The 20,501-nt window shown below is 39.8% G+C and overlaps 1 protein-coding gene across 1 annotated transcript in view; it reads left to right on the top strand.

Annotated features, from left to right (window-relative positions):
* The window catches only part of sh3rf1 (SH3 domain containing ring finger 1), a 49,775-nt gene that overhangs the window by 16,106 nt on the left and 13,168 nt on the right, over positions 1-20,501 (top strand). The window contains exons 3-5 of the mRNA XM_004557094.4: positions 13,358-13,633; positions 14,129-14,224; positions 17,861-18,166. Coding sequence (XP_004557151.3) covers positions 13,358-13,633; positions 14,129-14,224; positions 17,861-18,166 — 678 coding nt within the window. The remainder of the gene's footprint in view (positions 1-13,357; positions 13,634-14,128; positions 14,225-17,860; positions 18,167-20,501) is intronic.

The raw sequence follows: 20,501 nt of genomic DNA, 5'->3' as shown, positions 1-20,501 counted from the left end.
TAATGAGTTGCTTTCTCAGAAAATGTTATCATTGCGTCTACAGGAGATGACTTGTAATCCGTTTCAGTACAAAAATGTTTAAATAGTTTTACAGTGTAATCAGAGGTTGTGTAATACTGTAATTAACTTACGTGGACTTTCCTAACGTGCATAAATTTAGTTACTGTTTGACAGACAGCTTGATCTGGTCTACAAGACTGTAAAGAGCTATACACGACTTCCAGTAAACCATTGTAATTAAAAACACCTGCGGCCGTGAAACAAACTGCAGTTGGTTTGTTTATGCTAACAAAACACTACAGTGACTGGGAGACCATCATACATACTGTTGTTATTATACTGGCTCTCAGGTATACAAAGTAGACTTACATGAGACCATAGTTGGTATAGAAGATTGACTTATCTTTATAGTTTAAGTAGTGAAATGTCTTAAAGCTGCATTTTTCTTAATGGCCAACAGGGGGTGAAATATGTGGTTACAAAAATCTTTCCTGTGTATAGAAGTAAAGAAGTCCCTCCTTTTTGACCTCAGTAAACACGTTCCTTACAACTTTATGGGCCCGATTATTAGTTTAGTTTCATATTGAATAGAACCTTTTTCTCTATTTTATAAATTTTTTGCATTTGGTAGAGTCAGAACGGGCATGCTGGGGTGCCAGTTTAGCTCAGTAGGCGAGCAGGTGACCATATTCCACATGGCCAGAGTGCAGCGAAGCAGGTTTGAGTCCAACCTGCAGCTCCTTGCGGCATCCTGTCCTCCTCTCTTTCTCCCCACTTTCCTGTCTATCTTGACTGCTCAAATATCCAGTAAAGGCATAAAAATACCCTTTACATTTATAAAAATTACTTGAGGTAATGTTAGTGGGCGAGGAAGTGACGCTCTGCCTGCAAGCTTTAATCTGTATTTTAGCTACACTGGATCATCTGATGATGTCTAGTTCATAAACTTGGCTGGGGAAGTAATTTTAAAAAGACATTTTTAGAAAACATTCCCCAGAAGAATGACATTTAAGGGTTTTAGTTGATCCCACAAGCCAGATGAAGACCTACAGGAGTACCTATGACTCTGTTCATATTGGTATTGTAATGTCTGCAGGCTTTGCGTTGTGTACAAACATGCTTGTCTTTACTTAGAAAGACGGTTATTTTTTGATGTTTATGATTAGTGGACTCAATTTTAGAGTTAATGTTAGTTAGTATTGCTCACTGTTCAGGCTGGGATCTGAAAATAGCAGCAGCAGAGGACACAGGAGTGCATAGAAAGTCCAGCCCAAGTTCTTCAAACAGAGGCAAGACTGTTATAGGCAGCAGAGGTTCAGAAAGTCTTTAGTTTTTAAGTTGGAGTCTGCTGGCAATTAAAAGGTGTTTAAAACATGAAAAATGCTGCATTGAGCAGTTCTAATCATTATCAGATTATTGTTTTTGGCACGTCAGTTGTGTGCCCCAGTGATTTCTTGCCCCAGTTGTTTTTGCGTTGCTAAATTAGCCTGCTGACCAAATGGCAGTGTGTCTGTGCCACAAAGCTATATTATAGGTTCAGGAGGGCAAGCGTTTCTTCCTCTCTTTGCCTCATTTTCTTTTCAGTCTTTGATCTCGCTCTGTTTCTTTTTAGCTTACATTTTGCTTCCTCACTCTGTCTGCTCTGAAATTTGAGTGGGTTCCTGTGAGAGCCAGTGTTAAGCACAGTGTATGAACTGGCACAGACTTAAAGAGTTCTGATCTTTCAGTTTCAAATCAGACAAGCAGACTGGGTGATCCCAGGGCCACCCAGAACCAGGCTCTACCCCTCATATGAGGCCAGCCAGGTAAAGAAATCAGCCCATATGCAAAAGGCTGCACAGAGAGACATGCCAGTTCATGTGCAAGTTGTTTTGTTTAAAGCCAGCACTTTTACCCACATGCGTAAGAGCTTCATGAAAACCGTATGTGTGGCAGATGTGCATTGTGTGTGTATATACCGTACTATAAATCCGTACCCCTTTACTTCAGAAATGCTTTCTCTCTGATGACTAATCTGTAGCTTACAAAGTGTACTTGGGCCAGAAACATCTTTTTGAATGTTTTTACAACCTCACTGTGATTACACCACCTTTATACAGAGATATAGTTCCTAGAGCTGCACATGGTATCCTTATGGAGTTTGTACCTCAACTCTAAAAAATATTATATTCTAGTGTCCAGATTCCCACCAACCCTAAATGTACACAGGAGGGCCAGGAACTGGCAGTAAACGGTATTTTGTTTGGGGTCAGCGAGTGGTTACTCCATAGATGTGTTTAGTAATTTGCATGTAGTGGAATGAAAGACATTGTGTCTGTAAATAAATTTCAGAAAAACCCACAGACGCTTTTGCTGACCTAGGAACAGAGAAGAACATGAGGAGGAACAGGAGGAGAGTTTCAAGGGCTTCTGAAAACTTCCTGTTCTTCTCACATGTGATCCAGGCCTCCATCTGGCCTCCAGACTGCCGAGTGTTTTCTTGCCTGTAGACAAATGTGTGGGAAGCAATTTGGTATGTAGCGAGGGAAACAAACAAGCTCAGTGAGTTGTTGTAGTTGTTGGAAAGCTTGAATGGATTATTGTTCGTTTCCTTCTATACAAAATTCAGCCATTTAGATATAGGATTTCTGCCACACCAGTGCTAAACACCACTTGAACTTTATGAATTCTGATTTCGGCATGTTGATTCTGGCACAGTTTTTAGCCAGATATGAACAATTGTTTCTGGCTAATCCAGTGTAATTAGTACATACAGTTTATCTCATTTAGTCACAAATGTTACAATTTTTCAAAATTACAGAGCAGCTACCTAAACTTTACTCCCACAAAGGGTGATAATCTTGTTGAGTGTCGCACTTTCTGCAATGCTGAGTACTGTAGTTACTCTGAAAAAGAAGGTGAAAAATTGACTCTTTGGTGCAGTTCAAAAACATGAGCTTTAAAGGGGGTGGGAAGGAAACAGACTATTTTTCTAGGCTAGTTGAAGTTTCCAGCCTAAGCTTTTTTTTTCTTTTTTCTTTTTTAAACACCCACTATAAAGCTAGGACTTATTACTTAGATGAGCATTTTTCCTGTGTTCTGTCTCTATGCAAGGCAATGAGAACCGGCCAATGGCTGTAGTCTTGTACGATGAGCCAAGACATGAGGGTGACATTGATCTTTTCATCTAAACCATGGCAAGAAAACAAACTGCATTTTCCCAAAACTCTCAAAGTATTTCTTTAAGGTGGTTACTTCCATTACTTTGCCACTATGCTGGGCCCCCATCTTCGCTCTCTCCCAGAGTAGGATACTGTCTGGAGTTTGAATGACTCTCTTTCATAAGATTCACTGCACTGTCAAGAGACCCATAAATAGCTTTAAAAAAAAGTCCTCCTGTGTGGCGTTTCCATAGAAACTCGAGAATGGAAGTTTTCCTTTTGTCTCAGAGTGAGAGTGAGACAACAACTCCAGATGAGTAAGCTCTGTCATGAGGCTCTGGTGTGACAAGAACTCATCTCAAGGTCCCTGTGTGACGCCATTATTCTAATGTCAGAAAGTAAAACTTTGGCATGTCCTGCTTGTTACTTCCCAGTCTTCATTTTATTTTAGAGGTTGACCTGCCAAGTGAATTTTCTACATTTCAATATTATGTAATTGAGTATTATATAAAAAAAAAAAAAGAAACTGATTTGTGCCACTGGTAATTAGCATTACCAGTGGCACAGATTGGGACTATTCCCATAAGTAAAGCTAAAGACCTAGCACTGCTGGAGGGTAATGGCATGCTATTCATAAGCCTGTGTTTCTGTTTTAAATTTAAGAAACGATTTACGAGGAGACACACAGAAATTTAGACTATCATAATTAGTGGATGTATCTCGACGGGTAGCTTCGGTGTAGTCATCTAACCTCTCAGGTTCCAATTTTTTTTTTTTATATTGTACAGTAGATCGTACAATAATAGATACAGAGAAAAACCCAACAATCATTTGACCCCTATGAGCAAGCACTTTGGCGACAGTGGGAAGGAAAAACTCCCTTTTAACAGGAAGACACCTCTGGCAGACCCAGGCTCAGGGAGGGGCGTGGCCAATTACTGCGATCGGTTGGGGTGAGAGAAGGAAGACAGGATAAAGACATGGTGTGGAAGAAAGACAGAGATCAATAGCAGGTACGATTCAATGCAGAGAGGTCTATTAACACATTGTGAGTGAGAAAGGTGACTGGAAAGGAAAAACTCAATGCAGGCTACGTCTATTGCAGCATAACTATGGGAGGATTCAGGGCCACCTGGTCCAGCCCTAACTATACGCTTTAGCAAAAAGGGAAGTTTTAAGCCTAATCTTAAAAGTAGAGATAGTGTCTGTCTCCCGAATCCAAACTGGAAGCTGGTTCCACAGAAGAGGGGCCTGAAAACTGAAGGGTCTCCCTCCCATTCTACTTTTAAATACTCTAGGAACAACAAGTAGGCCTGCAGTGTGAGAGCGAAGTGCTCTAATAGGGTGATATGGTACTACAAGGTCATTAAGATAAGATGGGGCCTGTGGCAAACTTGATACACTCTTTGTGATTAGACATGTAAAAAAAAAATGTCAGAAGATGGAATAAACTTAAATTGTCAGTGTTGTATTATCTGAAAAATCATTTGCATCATGTCGGGTATAGCAGTTATAGTTGTTAGAGAAAAATGTGAATCGGTCAGGCTCATATATACACCAGATGTGGCAATCGGTGTCGCAATGGTTCTGATAGGTGTGTCATTGTGCATCAGTGCAGATTTAGGTTTGTAGACATGTCCCTCTCTATAAATAAAGACATACAAATTGAAGTTACGGACAAATAACTTCAATAAAGCTTGAAAGCAAGTGCTTGGTGTGAACCATGCCTAAATGACAACCTTCAACGGAGCTTAAATGAAGTGTTTTAGAGACGCAGAAAGCTGAGCATGGATACGCATCAATTCATCCATACACAAGGAGACAAATTGACTACAGATGGAAGAATTTCAAGACTCATTTATAGTGGGCGTTCTAAAAAGATCTCACATAGAACAAAATGTGCCATCCTGCAAGAATTGAAAAAGAACTCATGAATAACAGCAAGACACCTGCAGGAGTCTCTGCAACTTGTGTCTAGTATAAGAAAGATTTGAATGGAAGTAGTATTAATGTAAGGATACCATGAAGAAAGTATTGAACATTGAGTATAAAACATTGGAGTACATTTCGTGTTTGCAAAAGATTACCAGGTTATTTAACAACTCCTCTGTGACAATGTTCCCTTCTCACACCAGGTAGAGGGAGCATCAAGATTTCGAGTGACTTTCTTACATCGGTGCATGATTGTCTTTTTGTTACCAAGAGAACAATTAAATTGAATTTATGTAACACATTTGACAGGATAATGTCAGGACAGCTGTCTGTGATCGGAAGATTAGGAGTGGTTGAAAGAGCACATAACAAGACATGGACTCAAAGCACCTGAGTAAATCAGCGACTAGTTGTTGAAAAAGAAGAAATTAATATTTTTGAATGGCCAGGTCAGAGTCCTGACCTGGATTAAAATAATTATGCCACATGACGTAAAGAGAGCTGTTCATCAGGATATCAGAAATATTAAACTGAAACAACTGCATCTGAGGAATGATCGCTGTTAACCATTAGAAGCTACAGGACACATCTAATGGAGCTCTTTGCTCAGGGAGGCTCTACAGGTTACTAAAGTCAGGTACTTTTTCTAGCTTGGAGTGTGAAAAGCAATGTGTGTGCCATTAACTTAATCTGTAGTGTAAGTGTAAGTTACTTTGATAGCAGTCAGCTGATCTTGGCAATTTCAGAAGAGCTGTAAATGCAAGATTTTTTTTTAGGATGAAAACAGACCCACTGGTGCCACCAATAAGCATTTAATATTTGGAAGAAACCTTTAAAACGCACAGTCCATGGAAACACTGAAAGGAAATGTGCAGTAAAATAAATCTTAGGACAAAAAGTTTATAACACTAACAGCTTCAGATTTTCTGGATCAGATTGCTCACTCGTGTGGTTGGCACATTTTGTTTAACATCTTGGCTCTTTAACATCTCTCGTTCCTGGCTTTCATAAGCTTGACATCACTGCCCTTTGTATGCCCCTCTTTTTTTGTTTCTGCATTTCATGCCAAGAAACTCTTAGCCTTTTAGACATTATGCGGAAGCGGTGATAAAAGCCCACTCTGCAATGGTCATTAAAAAGACCTTTAGGAATCAATTTAAACTAATGGAAACAAGATGGCCTGAGAATTTTTCACTCCCATCATGTGTCAGTGCTTGTGCTGCAGCGTTGGTGGCAAGATCTTCACTTAACAGCAACTTGGTGATGAACAACAAATGTCCTATGACCACCTGGTCAGTTTGGCAGATGGAGCCTGTGCTGCTCTTGTAGAACGCTTGACATGTCTTGGCCTTGAAATATTTGTTGGGCAAACCAGACGGACAGACACCCCCACACTCCTCCCCACACCCCTCCCCTCATACACACACAGTTTTGGCAGTAGTACCCCTCTGCTCATTCTTCCACCTCCTGCTGAGAATCTGGAGGTGCCCATATGGGAGTGGAGTAATGTCTGGCACTTGCACATAGGGGGTAAAGGTTTCTGTCTGCTGTGGTTACACATAACCCTTGGACTGCTGACAGAGCAAAAGTTAGCTGTATCCCTGATGTTGCAGCTGTACACACAGATTGTGTACAACAGAAGCAGTTGTTACGCAGTGTAGAATTTTTCCTGCAAAAAGAAATTCCCGGAAACCCCAAAATGTAGTTACGAGAAGAAAACCAAAGGGGAAATCCTTCGTTCTACTTCAGTGATGTAATAAAATTATTTTTGTAATTAGGCCTTCACTTATTATGCTGGATTTGATTATATAATCAAATGTTACAAAGTTAGTTCTGATCTCATAATCGATTAATCTTCTAACAACAGTAGTTCCCTGGCTCCCAAGCACACAATTCAAAGATTGATTTATAGTTGGGGAATTATTGACCGCTATGTGAAATATCACATACTGTGTGAGTCTAAGTCAGAACATCTGTGTATCGGTGAAGTTCCCACTCGCTTGAACTTCAGTCACGTCACTCTCGGTATGATTACAGAGTGATAAAGTGGTGAATGATGTAGACTTCTGTAATAAGCAAACCTAGATGGAAGATATTAACTGAACAACTATAGTGCCGTAACAAGTTGTATTTGTCTGATTCATGTTTTGTCCTTATTTTTACAGTTTTTTTAATTGTACAAACTATTTTTGTCTGTTTCTGTTTATACGTACATGCGCGATAAACGAGTGTAGCTTGTGTTGAAAAAAAAACCAAAACAAAACTCTTTTACAAAATAATCAGTATTAACAAAAAATAAAGGATTTTTTTGGTTAATATTAATCATTTATCAATAAGTTTTGTTACATTTTGCATTTACTAAAGCATGAGAGACATTATTGTTTATGAAATGTTCAAAAGTAACTGTTTTGTTTATTTTTGTCAAGTACATGTTTCCCACATATAGACCTTACTTGGGTAGGCAAACCCCTTGCTCTTATTTTGAAAGTCTTGGCACTGCTAACAATCTAGCTTCCCATCTCTTGTTTTAAATCCTGCTACCTGGCTGGCTAGGTCCTTGTTGAGGTGTTTCTCGTCATCTGTCTGTCTGCGGTTGGATGATCTTCAGCTCTAATGAAGTGCAGCTGGCATTCATAGTCCCTCCTCTCTCTACTGTAAGCTGGTGGACCAATCTAACCAGAACCTGCAGCAGGTGGAGAACTGGTTCATTCATATGCCACTCATCAAGGCTAAAGAGTAGAACAAAGAGTGCCGTCACCGTCTACGGCTCAAGATGGTGGAGTCTGAGTCTTTCCATGGAAAGAGAAAACTCAGTGAAGAGGCAGTTATTTGGTTCTCTATTATTTATTGTCACAAAGTGTATTCTTTATTAACTGCTTTAGAAAAGCACAGATGTAAAACCTTTCTCAAGTGCTCACACGTGCTAATGCATGAGTGCCCTGTGCCCCCCGTTACCTCCTCGAATACAGTCCTAATTCTGTGGGAAATGCTGAACTCACTGCCTGTAGTGTATGTGGACAATTATTCTCGCAGCTGTGGGTAGACACCCTCCAAACAGCGATTCTGAGCCAGGAAAAACCCTGCAGTACGTTTGATCATGTTCAGAGTTTATTTTTATTTTGGAGAGGTGGTTGATTGCATGAACCTTTTCGTCATAACAGTTTAACAGTGTGCTGGAACCATGTGCAACAGTCTCACAGAAAGGTCTGCTATATTTTCTTTAAAACGTCTCTTGCAAACATGACATGTGTAAAGGCAAGCTGTTAGTACAATTATCCCCATATGACCTAGTCTTTCCTCCATGACATTGCATACATTTTATGCCTGCCTACTCGCTGGTTGTTGACGTGTTGCTGTGCTGTAGAGTAAAACTCGAGTAATTCAGTTATAATCCAGTGTTGTGGAAGGGAACACTATAACAGCTAAATCCCTTTAGTGCACAGGTCTAATTGCATTATCTGCAATACAAGAGTTATTGCTCACACCAGCTGATGCTCTGCACATTTGGGCTTGGCTCTCTCGCGTTCTCTGATCTGTCTGTACCGCTTTCCAGTGTATAAACACAGGTTAGTGTTCACAGCTTCTAGTGCAATTTTCCCCCACTTGTTACTGCTTATACATCACACTATAACATTCATGTTTGAAAACTGGGGAGGAACCACAAGTCCTACTTTTGTGTCTGATTATTCTTTTGGCAATTACTTTTAACTATGACAATTTCTTATCCGTTTCCCTGCTTAACGTTAATCTCATTGAGCTGCATTAGCATCTTACCCCCGTATCTCCATTGCTGCTCTCCATATATCTGTCACCTCGGCACCATATATTTTACAAATCGAGCAGCGAATTTTACCTTCCAGTTCAGTTGAGTCTTGTTTCATGTTAGTAATGTTGCTGTTACCTGGATCCTGAGGATTCAAGTTGAGTTTCTTTTCACTGGGACACCCTTTTTCCTTTGCTCTTTTCCTTTGACTTTTTTTTTTTCTTGGAGCAGTTCCCACATCAGTTGATTTAGCTAGTTGCCTGTGCCTGTTTGCATGCCTTCCAGTTCAGATTTAAAAAAAAAGTGTAATGGAAGAAAATATGAATTCATAAAACCACAGTGGACTGGTGCAAACTGTGACTCTAGTTAGTCAGTCATTGTAAAAATACCCATAAAATGCCTAAAATTCAGTAGCACAAGAGGACAGATTCTGGGTTTGAAAAGTGAAACCTCAAGCCTTTATTTCTTATACTGACCAGCAGGTGGCGAGCACTCTGGTTGTTTAAAAAAAATATAGTTACAAAAATGTATGGTTTCATTTGGTAATTTCAAGTCATATTGAATTTAACATAATGTTATTTTGTAAATTATGATCCCACTAGACTCAAAAACGATAATAGAGTGGGCTTTACTGTGGGATTGACATTGAAAGCTAGCCTGTGAGCTTGTAGCCTCAGTTCAAGAGATGTCCTCTGTAATGCAGGCCTTTACATTTTCTTTTTAATTATTTATAATCTGCAGTGGTGCTTTGTTCACCAGAAATTATTATTTAAGTTTTGTTTTGGGGTAGCAATAACAACTACTACAAGTATTAACAACCTAATGCGGTCTAATGGGGTTATGAAACAGCTGCCTGGTGTAACTTGTGCTTTCTCAGTGCTCATACTGTAATTATTTATACGGTGTCTGCAAACCTAAATATTTCTTTCACCACACCACTTATCTACTATTTTAGCTGAAATTTAGCAGCTGGGTGGTATTAAATTGTCTCTAAGTAACACTCTTAGTGATTTTGGTGTTGAAAAATTAATGTCCCTCAAATGTCTTGTGGCCTGCAAACTATCTCTTTTGCTTTTTGGGGGCTGAAGTGGGATTTTGCTGCTGTTGGTAATCATGGATTATAAATGTTTAAAGAGGCTAAAAGTCATTAGCCATCTGCGTATTCTTAGAGTAGCGACCTTGTGTTACAGCAACACGACAGTGGCTGCTGTTGCTGTATAATCACTTCTATAAACTTTCACTGCAGATGTTGAACAATTGAAGGCTTGTAATGAAAAAAAGACGACTTGATTTGACCGTGTGTTGTAGATGGCTGTTCTCTTGGCTGTCTGGCAGTTGAGCTTGAAATCAGGACAGCGCTTTTTCCACAGCAACATTCATCCAGAGATGTACACTTCCCATCCTGCCCCCAGGGAGGGGTTAAAAGCAATAAAGATGAGAACGATTTGTGTGCACTTGTGTGTTTATGTAGTGTGTGTGTGTGTGTGTGTGTGTGTGTGTGTGTGTGTGTGTGTGTGTGTGAGAGAGACTTTTTTTTTTTTTTTATAGCATTCATGTGGTTGACGCTCTTTAGCTCGCCATATGTTCCTGTTAGAAGCTTCTTGTGCTCTCCAGGGTGATGTTTGGTCAGGGTTGATGGTGCTTCTTTATGAAAGTCTCCTGCAGAAACAACAGCACTGTCTCCATGGATTCACACCGGATATTAGCCCCCACCCCCAGTTTAAGACAGTCTTATGCACACTCTTGCATCTAGCTTCCAACAGCTTGTTTCTGGGAGATGATGAACTAAGTGGGTGCATTATAAAATAAATGAACATTTTTCTATACTTGAAATCATTTAACGCTACTCTAGTAGAATAAAAAAAAAATACAAATATGGAAGTAGAAATTGGAATAAGAGTGCCTCCTTTCACCAGGCATGAGGGGGAGATTGAAATCACAAATTGGTGGTAAAGGAAGTACCCCTGATGTGTGTCGCGGGTTTGTTTTCTGCTTTAAAATCATGCCAGGATTGCTTCAGAAGTACTGCGTTTCGTCTGCATCAGGTCCTTTATTTTGAAAGTTGACTGCACGCCTCTCCTGCGTTTGTCTTCCTCTCGGCCTTGTCTTCTTTAAATCTTCTTTAAGTTGTTTTTAAAACTCTCTTCAGAACTGAGAGCTACTTCTGTGTTTGCTCAAATCACGAATGTTATCCTGAGTGGGCACGATCAGCTCTAGTGGACAAATGAATGAAGTTTATTGTTATATTCAGTGAAAAGCTCCATCAAAAAAAAAGAAAGCTGACAAAGCATCCATTGCTAAGGTCCGTTGACCATATTATTAATTTATCTATGCATTTTTTTAAAAAATGGTCCAGATTGATGGAATTATTTGGAAAATCTGAAATTTACATGGCTTTCAATGAGCCTCTTTCCAGTAGAGTTTTTGTACTTTATTAGCATGTTGAATGACTTTTACTGTGTACAGAAGCGATTGCATAAGAGTGCTGATTTTGGACACTGCGCTACTGCTGAAGGGTTTTTATTGAGTCCTGGCCTCAGTGTACAAACAAGTGGTTACAATTGTCCCAGTTTGAGGGGGACAAGCATTTTATATTTACAATGTAATTATATCCACTTGTTTTTGTATGGCTTGAACCTGTTCTGTCATTTAAAACAAAAATGTCAGAGTTTGCACTTTCATTTGCATTTTCATCACGAAACTCCCTGCCAGGCCTGGGTGGGCTCAAAAGCCCCGTTTCCCCCTGAAAGGAGGCCCAGTTCCAGTGCAGTGTGCAGGGGGCTGCAGCACCGCTCCTCCCCTTTCTCTGTCTCCCACAGGCTAGACCAGCAGAGTCGGAGAGCGATTGGCTCTGTGCTTCAGGCTGGGTGATTCTCTGCAGCAGGGCAATGTCACCCTGGCTCACCATCATGGTTCACTCTGTACTTTTACTCTCCACTGAGGCTTTAAACAGTTCATTAGTTTTTAACAATACTGCAGAGCTCCAAACTCTGCTTTTTTTTAACCCCTCACTCTCTTGTATCTACTTGAGTCTTCATTGCAGGCTCTACTCTGTGTATTTTACACTATCAGTTTTTTCCAGTCTGTTTCATAGCATTTGTGATTCTGATCACTCCAAAGGGAGCAGCATGATAAATGGTGGGGGTTGTCTGGACTGAAGCCTTCCTCATGGACACCCATCCTGAATAGAGAACATTGATGCTTCTCTATCCTCTATGCTGCTTCTCCCCCTTACTTGCTGTCCCTCTTTACTTGGATTGTCATTGCCTGAATGAGCCTTTCAGGACTCTGGTCTAGCAGGCTGAGATTAAAAAAAAAAAGTTCCTCTGCAAGATAAAGCGAGCAGGGCCCTGAGCCTTCTGAAGACGCTCTCTCCTCACAACCAGCCGCGGCCACACTATAAGTGTGAAAAGCACTTGTTGCTTTTCCTAATCTCGATAAACGGGTGAATATATGCGTAGTCCACAAGTTCTGTTTGATCAGGCTTTGATTGCATGCAGATTAATGGTCCTTTAGGAGAGTAGGTTTGTCAAAATTCAATCTTCAACCTTATTTTGAACTTGTTACAGCCCTGAATACATTCATGTAGGGGCTGAATGCATGCTTGTGAGCTACATGTCCGCCACTGCTACGGTCCTGGTGTGGATTCTGTCCAATTTCCATTTAAAATGTCAGACTTTATTAATTTTTCTTTACCGTTTTTTGTTGTTCCAACTAAAGAAATGTTAAAACTACACAACAGGAAATGTTTTGGAGCATATATGGAATTTCACTATATTGTACAATAACATCCATCCATCTATCCATTTCCTGCTTAAACAGCTGAAAAAGATAAGTAGTCGTAAAGATAAGTAGTAGTCCCACTGGCTCCAGCACTGGGCAGAAGAGACTAAACAACCCGTCTGATTTCAAGTCAGACTTGACAGGATTGGACAGGCATTTTATTTACATGACTTCTCTCAGTTTTCACACCAGGACAATTAAAAAAGCTGTTTCGAATTATAATCATTTAAAATGTTATGTTTTATAACTATTGTGGTTGCTGTCGTGCACATTTTTGGTAAGAAAACAAGATTTAAAGTATTCTGTCTCATAAATGCAAGATGCTTCTAGCATCTACTTAAGAGTCAGTTAAAAATTCACACAAGCCATTATAAATTTAAACTGTGGATAGTCCTTCTGCCACGTTATTCATCATATATACATGTCATTTAGCTTTTTTTATCATGTTTTTTATTATTTATTTTTTGCATTAATAAGTAATGACTTCTCTAGATATCTGCTGGCTGCTGTGGAAGTCCTGAGAAATTGGCCATTGTCATCAGTACACTGACTTGTGTTTGTTGGCTGTTTGCTTTCATATTGATATTGACTCATGAAAACCCTGTCACTCTGCATCTTTGCATCATATAAGTGTGTTGTAGTTTCTCCTACACATGCTTCAGGCACAAAATGATTGAGCTTTATATGCAGCTGTCCACAACTAAGTTTTTCAATCTTTTCTCTCCCCCTCGGTTTTCAGGGCGTACCCCAGCTCCCGTGTGCCAAGGCGCTCTACAACTACGATGGCAAGGAACAAGGAGACCTCAAATTCAGCAAGGGTGACATTATCATCCTGCGTCGACAAGTGGATGAGAACTGGTACCACGGTGAGATGGGTGGAGTCCACGGCTTTTTCCCCACCAACTTTGTCCAAGTTATTAAGCCGCTGCCACAGCCGCCACCTCAGTGCAAAGCTCTCTATGACTTTGAGCTCAAAGATAAAGAGGCCGACAAGGACTGTCTGCCCTTCTCAAAGGTGAGGCGCAGCAGCACTGCAAACCCACACTTCTGCCACATGGTCAGTGTAGTAAAACAAAAATACCTCTCATTACAGTGACACTCTTTCTTCTAAGCTTTCATTTACTCAGGTTTTGTGTGTATGTTGGAATGTCAGGGTTGTTGACGCCCAGAGAAATGGTTTAGATTTTCAGCCAGACTTCTTGATGAACAGCTGTAATTAGGAACGTCTTAACTACAATAATTAAGCAGTTATGTCTGTCCAGCTGTTGGGTCATGGTCTGCTGTTTATTCTTTCATCAGTTTGTGCCACATGAGCAAAAACCTAAACAAGCTTACTAAGTATTTTTCCAAACACAATGACCCCTGTGTTTTTACTCGTGGGCATGTACCGTTTAATAAAACTTTGCACCCACCTCATTATTTCTGTTCAGTGTTTGTTCCTCAAGGATGAGCAACTCTCTTAGTTAGCAGTATCCTTAATGAGTGTTTTCCTGTCTGTCTGGAATTTCAGGACGATATCCTGACTGTGATCCGCAGAGTAGATGAAAACTGGGCCGAGGGAATGCTGGGAGATAAAATTGGAATTTTCCCCATCTCGTATGTTGAGGTAAGACGACTAACGGGACTCTACAGTGTCACCAATCACTCCAGGAGCAGGTGTCTCACTAAGATCAGTTCCTTTGAACACCTTCCTTATATATCTCACAAAATATGTATGATACTCCGCATCCTTTTGAAATGCTTATGTTTCATTGAACCATTAAAAACGTCTTTGAAGATTTAGACAGTCGCGGTCTCACTGACAGTCTCGTGTAAAAGCTTTAGGAATAATTTAGACTGAATTAAGCAAATCTTTGCCCTTGAAAGATCATTTCATTTTCACTTGAAGAAACTGTTCACGTGAAGATCAAATAGGTGCGACTCGCTCTGCAAATGTCTGCCTCCTCTTAAATATGCACTCATTGACCACTTTATTATGTGCAGCTGGGATTTCCACACACTGGGTTCTGTAGAGTTTGCAGAGAATGATCAGTTTCCCAAATATATAATACGAAATGGAAATCGTGGATCCATCCTGCTTTGTGTCAGATGTTCAGGCTGGTGGTTGTGTTAAGTGTTCAAGATGTTTCATTGGTACATTTTGGATTAGTTATACCTACTGGGCTGAGCTGGTATGTTAGCCCTCTTCAACCTTCTTTTGATAGCAGATGTAAACCATAGGAAGCAAAAAACAAAAGTTTCCTAAATGAAACTGTTCACATTTTTGGATAATTGGATGATGATGTCTACAGCTGCTGACATTTTTTGTTTTTTGAAATTTGACCGCCTCAAGTCACGTTTTGTGGTTTAATTAGAAATCATGCACCTCTGTAGTCAGTATATCTCCAAAACTGGGCAACTCACCAAAATAATCTATATAAATTATTATAGAAACATTATAGATTTAAATGCATTTGGTGGAGACATGGTGTCCATCAATTAGATTGCGGAAGAATCTTGAGGTTAGTCTGTGCAAGTTTTTCAAAGCTGTGACAGTTGTTTTTTTGTTTTTGTTTTGGCATTTTTTTTTTATTGCTGTTGTATGTTTTCTGTCCTTTTATACTCATATTTTTCTACACTGAGTGGGGGTTTTGCAGAAGCAGAATGCAGTGTTTCCAAGGCTATAAATCATTTTGTATCTTAACAACTGAAACTGCAGAATAGAACATTTTGTTGTCTTCTCCCCTCGATGCTAGGCAGTCGTTTTTCTGGTTTCATAAACAGTGGCAGAATCATAGCAAATGTACAGCGACCTAAAATGTTCTTTGTCTCTGCATAACCAGTGAATATCTAGGTCATAGTTTTTTTTTTCATCGCCTCAGGGGCTTTTTTTGCGTCTTCAGTTGTGCATATGAATTAATCTATAAAGTTGGCCTTATAATTTAATGAGATGAAGGGCTCTCACCTGGTGCTTTGCTCTTAATCCCGCATGTATATTTGTTAATGTGCTGACATGTCAGTGATGAACCTGCACAGGATCTGAGTGTAATGCATAGCTTTTATGTCCTAAGTAGACAGAGCTGCTTGGGGCAACCTGTGACAGCAAGTAAGCACACCCTGTGATTAACTGAACCCTTTTTAGTGTTGCTTCTTTGATTTATACCTCACTGTCAGTCATACATTATGGTGCCTGAAAGGGTTAAAAAGCCTGTGGTTTCATAGCTGGCTTTGAACCATCAACTCTTTCAGACTAAAGCCCCCTGCACAGAAGATGTATCATGAACAGCAGAATTATTATAATTTAGTATTTGTTTGTTCAGTTCAGTTTATTTTAATGTATTAAAAGTCATCCTTAGTCATATTAGTCAAAAAAAAATGTGTGCACAAACCTAATGCTAATTGTGTTGACAAATTTGACTAAAGGTAAAGAGGCTGTCTTCATATTGTAGTGTACTTTAGTGTGTTTTGTAAGGGAAAAATTGTCAAAATTATTGCTTTTTATTATTTTTAGTTTGGTTAAACCACACACACATGCCAGGAAGACATTCAGTGACCCCTGCCCTGTAACCCCCAGCCACTGGGGGAAAAATGCTTATTGTTTGCCTACTGGTTGGCGAGAGGTTTGTGGGGGGTGATTTCTGTCACTAAGTAAAATTGGTCACAAAGAAGGTACTGCGCCAAAGTCCTTGTGATTTCTTTGATTGCTGATCACTTTGATTGCTGTGGTCGGTCATAGTTTGTATGGAATATACCGATTTGTCTGCAAATACTGGCTAACTACTCCCTGACTGATAGTAAAACTAAAAGTGCAATTTAAACCAGAACCAGAGAACTGTCTTCTTCAAAGTAAAAATTGCACCCTTTAAAATGTGTTGGCACAAGCTTTCATCCCATGACAGGAAGCAGCCCCAAACAGCTACTCACTAACTGGTCAGGGGATCCGCTTTTTTTTTTTTTTAAACTAGCGATCAAAGGTTGCCATGGAGTTGCCAACTGGTCTCTAGGCCTTTGTGACCGAGGCTTTAACTAAGACCTTGTTTTGGTTTTATATAGAAAAAATAATAGTTATCTTAATTTTATTTATATGGCATCTTCACAAAGTCCTTTTACAAAAAAGCAAAACCAGAATACTAAATTCAGATGGGCAGACATCAGGATCAAAAACATACAGAAGTTAAAACTGAGGAAAACATGACAGAGAAAAAAGTCAACACAGATTATCATCATCATCATCATCATCGTTTATTTATATAGCACTTTAAAAACACACAAGGCTGACTAAAGTGCTGAACAATAGAAACATAATAGATACCATGAGAATAATAAATACGATAAAATAATAAACATAGCAAAAACAATAAAATACAAGTCAGTCAACCACTGAGTCAAAAGCCAGTGAATAAAAATGCGTTTTCAATCCGGATTTAAAAACCAGCACTGATGTCGATTGCCTAATGTGAAGAGGAAGATTATTCCAAAGCTTAGGAGCCACGATCGAGAACGCTCGGTCTCCTCTCAGTTTCAGCCGTGATTTGGGGACTGAGAGCAACAGCTGCTCAGCTGACCGGAGTGAACGAGTGGGGACATAGGGCTTCAGCAAATCAGACAGATACGCAGGTGCCAGACCATTTAAAGATTTAAAAACCAATAAAAGAATCCTAAATTCATTATAATACTAATAACAATGTAAAAGCATTTTTAACACAAAGCTGAACAGCTATTCATAAATGATGCAGGTGAGACGATAGGACTACAAAATATTGCATGAAAGCAAATATGTAAAAATGTGTTTTTAGGAAGTTTGTAAAGAATTTCAAGTGCATAAAAGCTTTTTTGTCTTAGTTAATTATAAGCTTGACAAGCAGCAACCTCTTTTGTGTCTGTAAAGGTGACAGTGCTGACATTGGAGCTTATTCATGTTTTCAAAGCTCTTGGACGCTGATACAGAATCTCTATATTGGTATAAAATTCACTTCTTGTGTTTATGGGTGAATAATTTGAGTTAAATTGAATTGTGTAGACATATGTAAGTTAGACAAATGTGAGACAGAGGACTGAAAATGTGATGTCCAACTTGGGCACGTTCTTTTCCTCACCCTCTCCAGTCAATACATTAAGAGAGACTTCCCATGACAATAAGATTAATTATAGAGAGTGACAGTTTTCGTGATCATTTTAATGCTTCTTCCCCCATCAGTCCTTCATTTTACTTACTTCCAACTCCTCTCTTCATAACCCTGCTGGCTCTCTTCCTCTCTTGTAGTTCAATTCGGCAGCTCGGCAGCTTATAGAGTTGGACAAGCCGTCCGACTCCAGTGGAGACTCCGGGGAAGGGGCCTCCTCAGGGCCTCAGACAAATGGTGCCCACCGGGTAGGGGAGAAGAAGAACAGCAAGAAACGACATTCTTTCACCTCTCTCACCATGTCGCACAAACCCATGCTAGCACCTCCCCCCCAGCGCCACTCCATGGAGATTAGCGGTCCGGTCCTCATCAGCTCCAGCAACCCCACGGCAGCAGCTCGAATCGGAGAGATCAGCGGGGGCCTCTCCTGCAGCGCACCTTCACAGGTATGATGCCATTGGGGAGTGCTGTTGCCTCTGAATGATGGTATACAAAATTTTTTAGATGGGTTGTACGTGCCCAAACATATGTTACACCAGGATTTTTCAGATAGTCAGAGCTGGAGCAAAACCCAGCATTATATAAACAAGGATTATTTTGAGCCATAAGTCATGCAAAGCTTCTCTAACAGAGTTCAAGAATAAGAATTTGCAGTTAGGAATGAGAATGAGAATAATGGGTCTGCTTTAAACACACAGAGTTGAAAAATGTACATTCCTCTTCACTCCATGATTCTGGTTGAGATGAGTCATTTAACCAGCTGACTTGTAAATATCCTGTTCCCTGGTCTGTAATTGCATAACTTGAAAAAAAGAAAAAGAAGGAAAAACAGAAACCAGCTTCAGCTCTTTTTTCCACAAGATATTTATTGCTTTTCAGAGGCTTCACTCTCCTTCTGTCAGCAATTAGGCCGACTTCCCTTTCCCCCCGTCATACCAAACAGGCCATTGCTCCATCTGAGCGTTTGAAATCATGGATGCGTGACTCCACTCATCCACAAAAATGACTCCAGCTTAGCCCTAAAGGTTTCCACACCAACCCTGACATGACGGCAGCTCACAGCTGCCTTGTGGTTGCCAGCCGGCTGTGATTGAGCTCTGACTTGGTGCTGGGCAAGACAAATGTTTTGTGGGTTTAACTTGGCCTGGAGCTGTCCGTTTCTTAAAGTTTGTGCATCTAATAATAAGTAAATGGTATTTGAAAAGAATTCAAATAGTTGTTGCTTATCAAAGGGAAGTAAAGGCTGTTAAATTGTAATGAATTCATTTCAAGTAATTTTATAAATGGTGCTGAACTAATCTAGTTAGTTTTATTAGGGGAAGGTGGATTCCCTGATACTTACTGGTAGTTTAAATTCCTCGGCATAATAGGAAGGGACCTGTTATGCCTTTTCTTATTTTAGTCATTAGCATCCACTATTGCTTATTTAACTGCTACTGAGTCTTAAGCAGCAGGTTTTCCCATCTCATTCTTAGTTTTTGGAAATCGTATCAAAGCAGATGTATCTGTGAAACCTTGGGACGGTGCATGCTTATTGGCTAGGGACTTGTCAGTCACACAGTGACTACCATGCTTTGTCCCGCTTGTTGATAGCAACGAGAACCATAATTTTAAAATTTGTGGCCATGTTGCATTTAGTATCACATAAAACTAATGATAGAAGACATAAACATATCAGGAAAGTGTTTACAAAAGTCACAGATAAGGGAGCCAGTTTGCCTGTAGACTTTATATAACTAGTTCGCTTTTGCGGCAGAGGAGTCGCCTCCTGCTGGCCAGAGATAATTCATGTAGGTTTAAGGCTTTGCTTTTCAGGCCTGTAAGAAATATTCATTTTTAAAGACACTGCATAGCTATAGTGGCTTCTTTCTGACAGAACATGAACTGAGGGGCTTCATCAAGACCCAGCACAAGACAAGTGGAAGGATTATTTTGAACTACAAATTATGCAGTAGTTGAATCCATTAATCAAAATATGGTAGAGTTGGAGGTTAATATAAGGCTTGTAGTTTATTATTATTTTGAGAGAGATTTTGTTGTTCTGGGAGTTGTCTGGGGAGCTTGCAGCTAAAACATTTTTTCTGTTACTTTCTGATTTTTATGTATTTGTTTTCTTCTCCTCTTTTTTTAACGTACTTACTTCATTGTCTGGTTGCTGCAGACTTTCAGAAATGCTACGTTCCAAAACCCCCTATTAAGCTCAATCATTAATCTTTCATCTGCAGTGAGTGTTTATGTGCTGCTTTGTGAGAGGGAGACAAGGCGAGCGCTTGTCTGCAGTAAAGCGGATATTGAGGATCATCCTGTCTTTTTTCTTCTTTTTTTTAAAACTAAAAGCTTTTCATGTAAATATGATTTACGTATCATCAAAGCCGTCTGTCTGTGCAGAAGGCATAATCAGGTTTATAACGACCTTATCCCAGTAATCATTATCATGATATTTCAGGAATAAAAGAACCTGTATATGTCTGCGTAAAGTGATCCCCCCCCCTACTGACAACAGTGCTAATGATATGTGTGATTTATAGATCTTTGTTTAATAAAAACACGACAGAAAGAGTCCCCAGGCTTTATACGCACAGATTTTGTCTCCTGTCTCCCGTTTACCTTTTCTCATCTCCTCTTCTTCCAATTCCCAAACAATAGACAAAGGTAAGCCAAAGAAAACAGGCCGTGTTTGAAAGCCTTGACTACAAACCCCAAGGGACACGTATTTATTTAATTTAACATAGTGCACCCTCCTTGTATTTTGGCATTTATTCTTTTCAGACAGCCGTTTCA

This window comes from Maylandia zebra, linkage group LG23 (assembly GCF_041146795.1).
Source record: "Maylandia zebra isolate NMK-2024a linkage group LG23, Mzebra_GT3a, whole genome shotgun sequence".
NCBI lineage: Eukaryota > Metazoa > Chordata > Actinopteri > Cichliformes > Cichlidae > Maylandia > Maylandia zebra.
The sequence above is the reverse complement of the archived record's forward strand: the minus strand, read 5'-3'. Positions and strand labels throughout refer to the sequence as shown.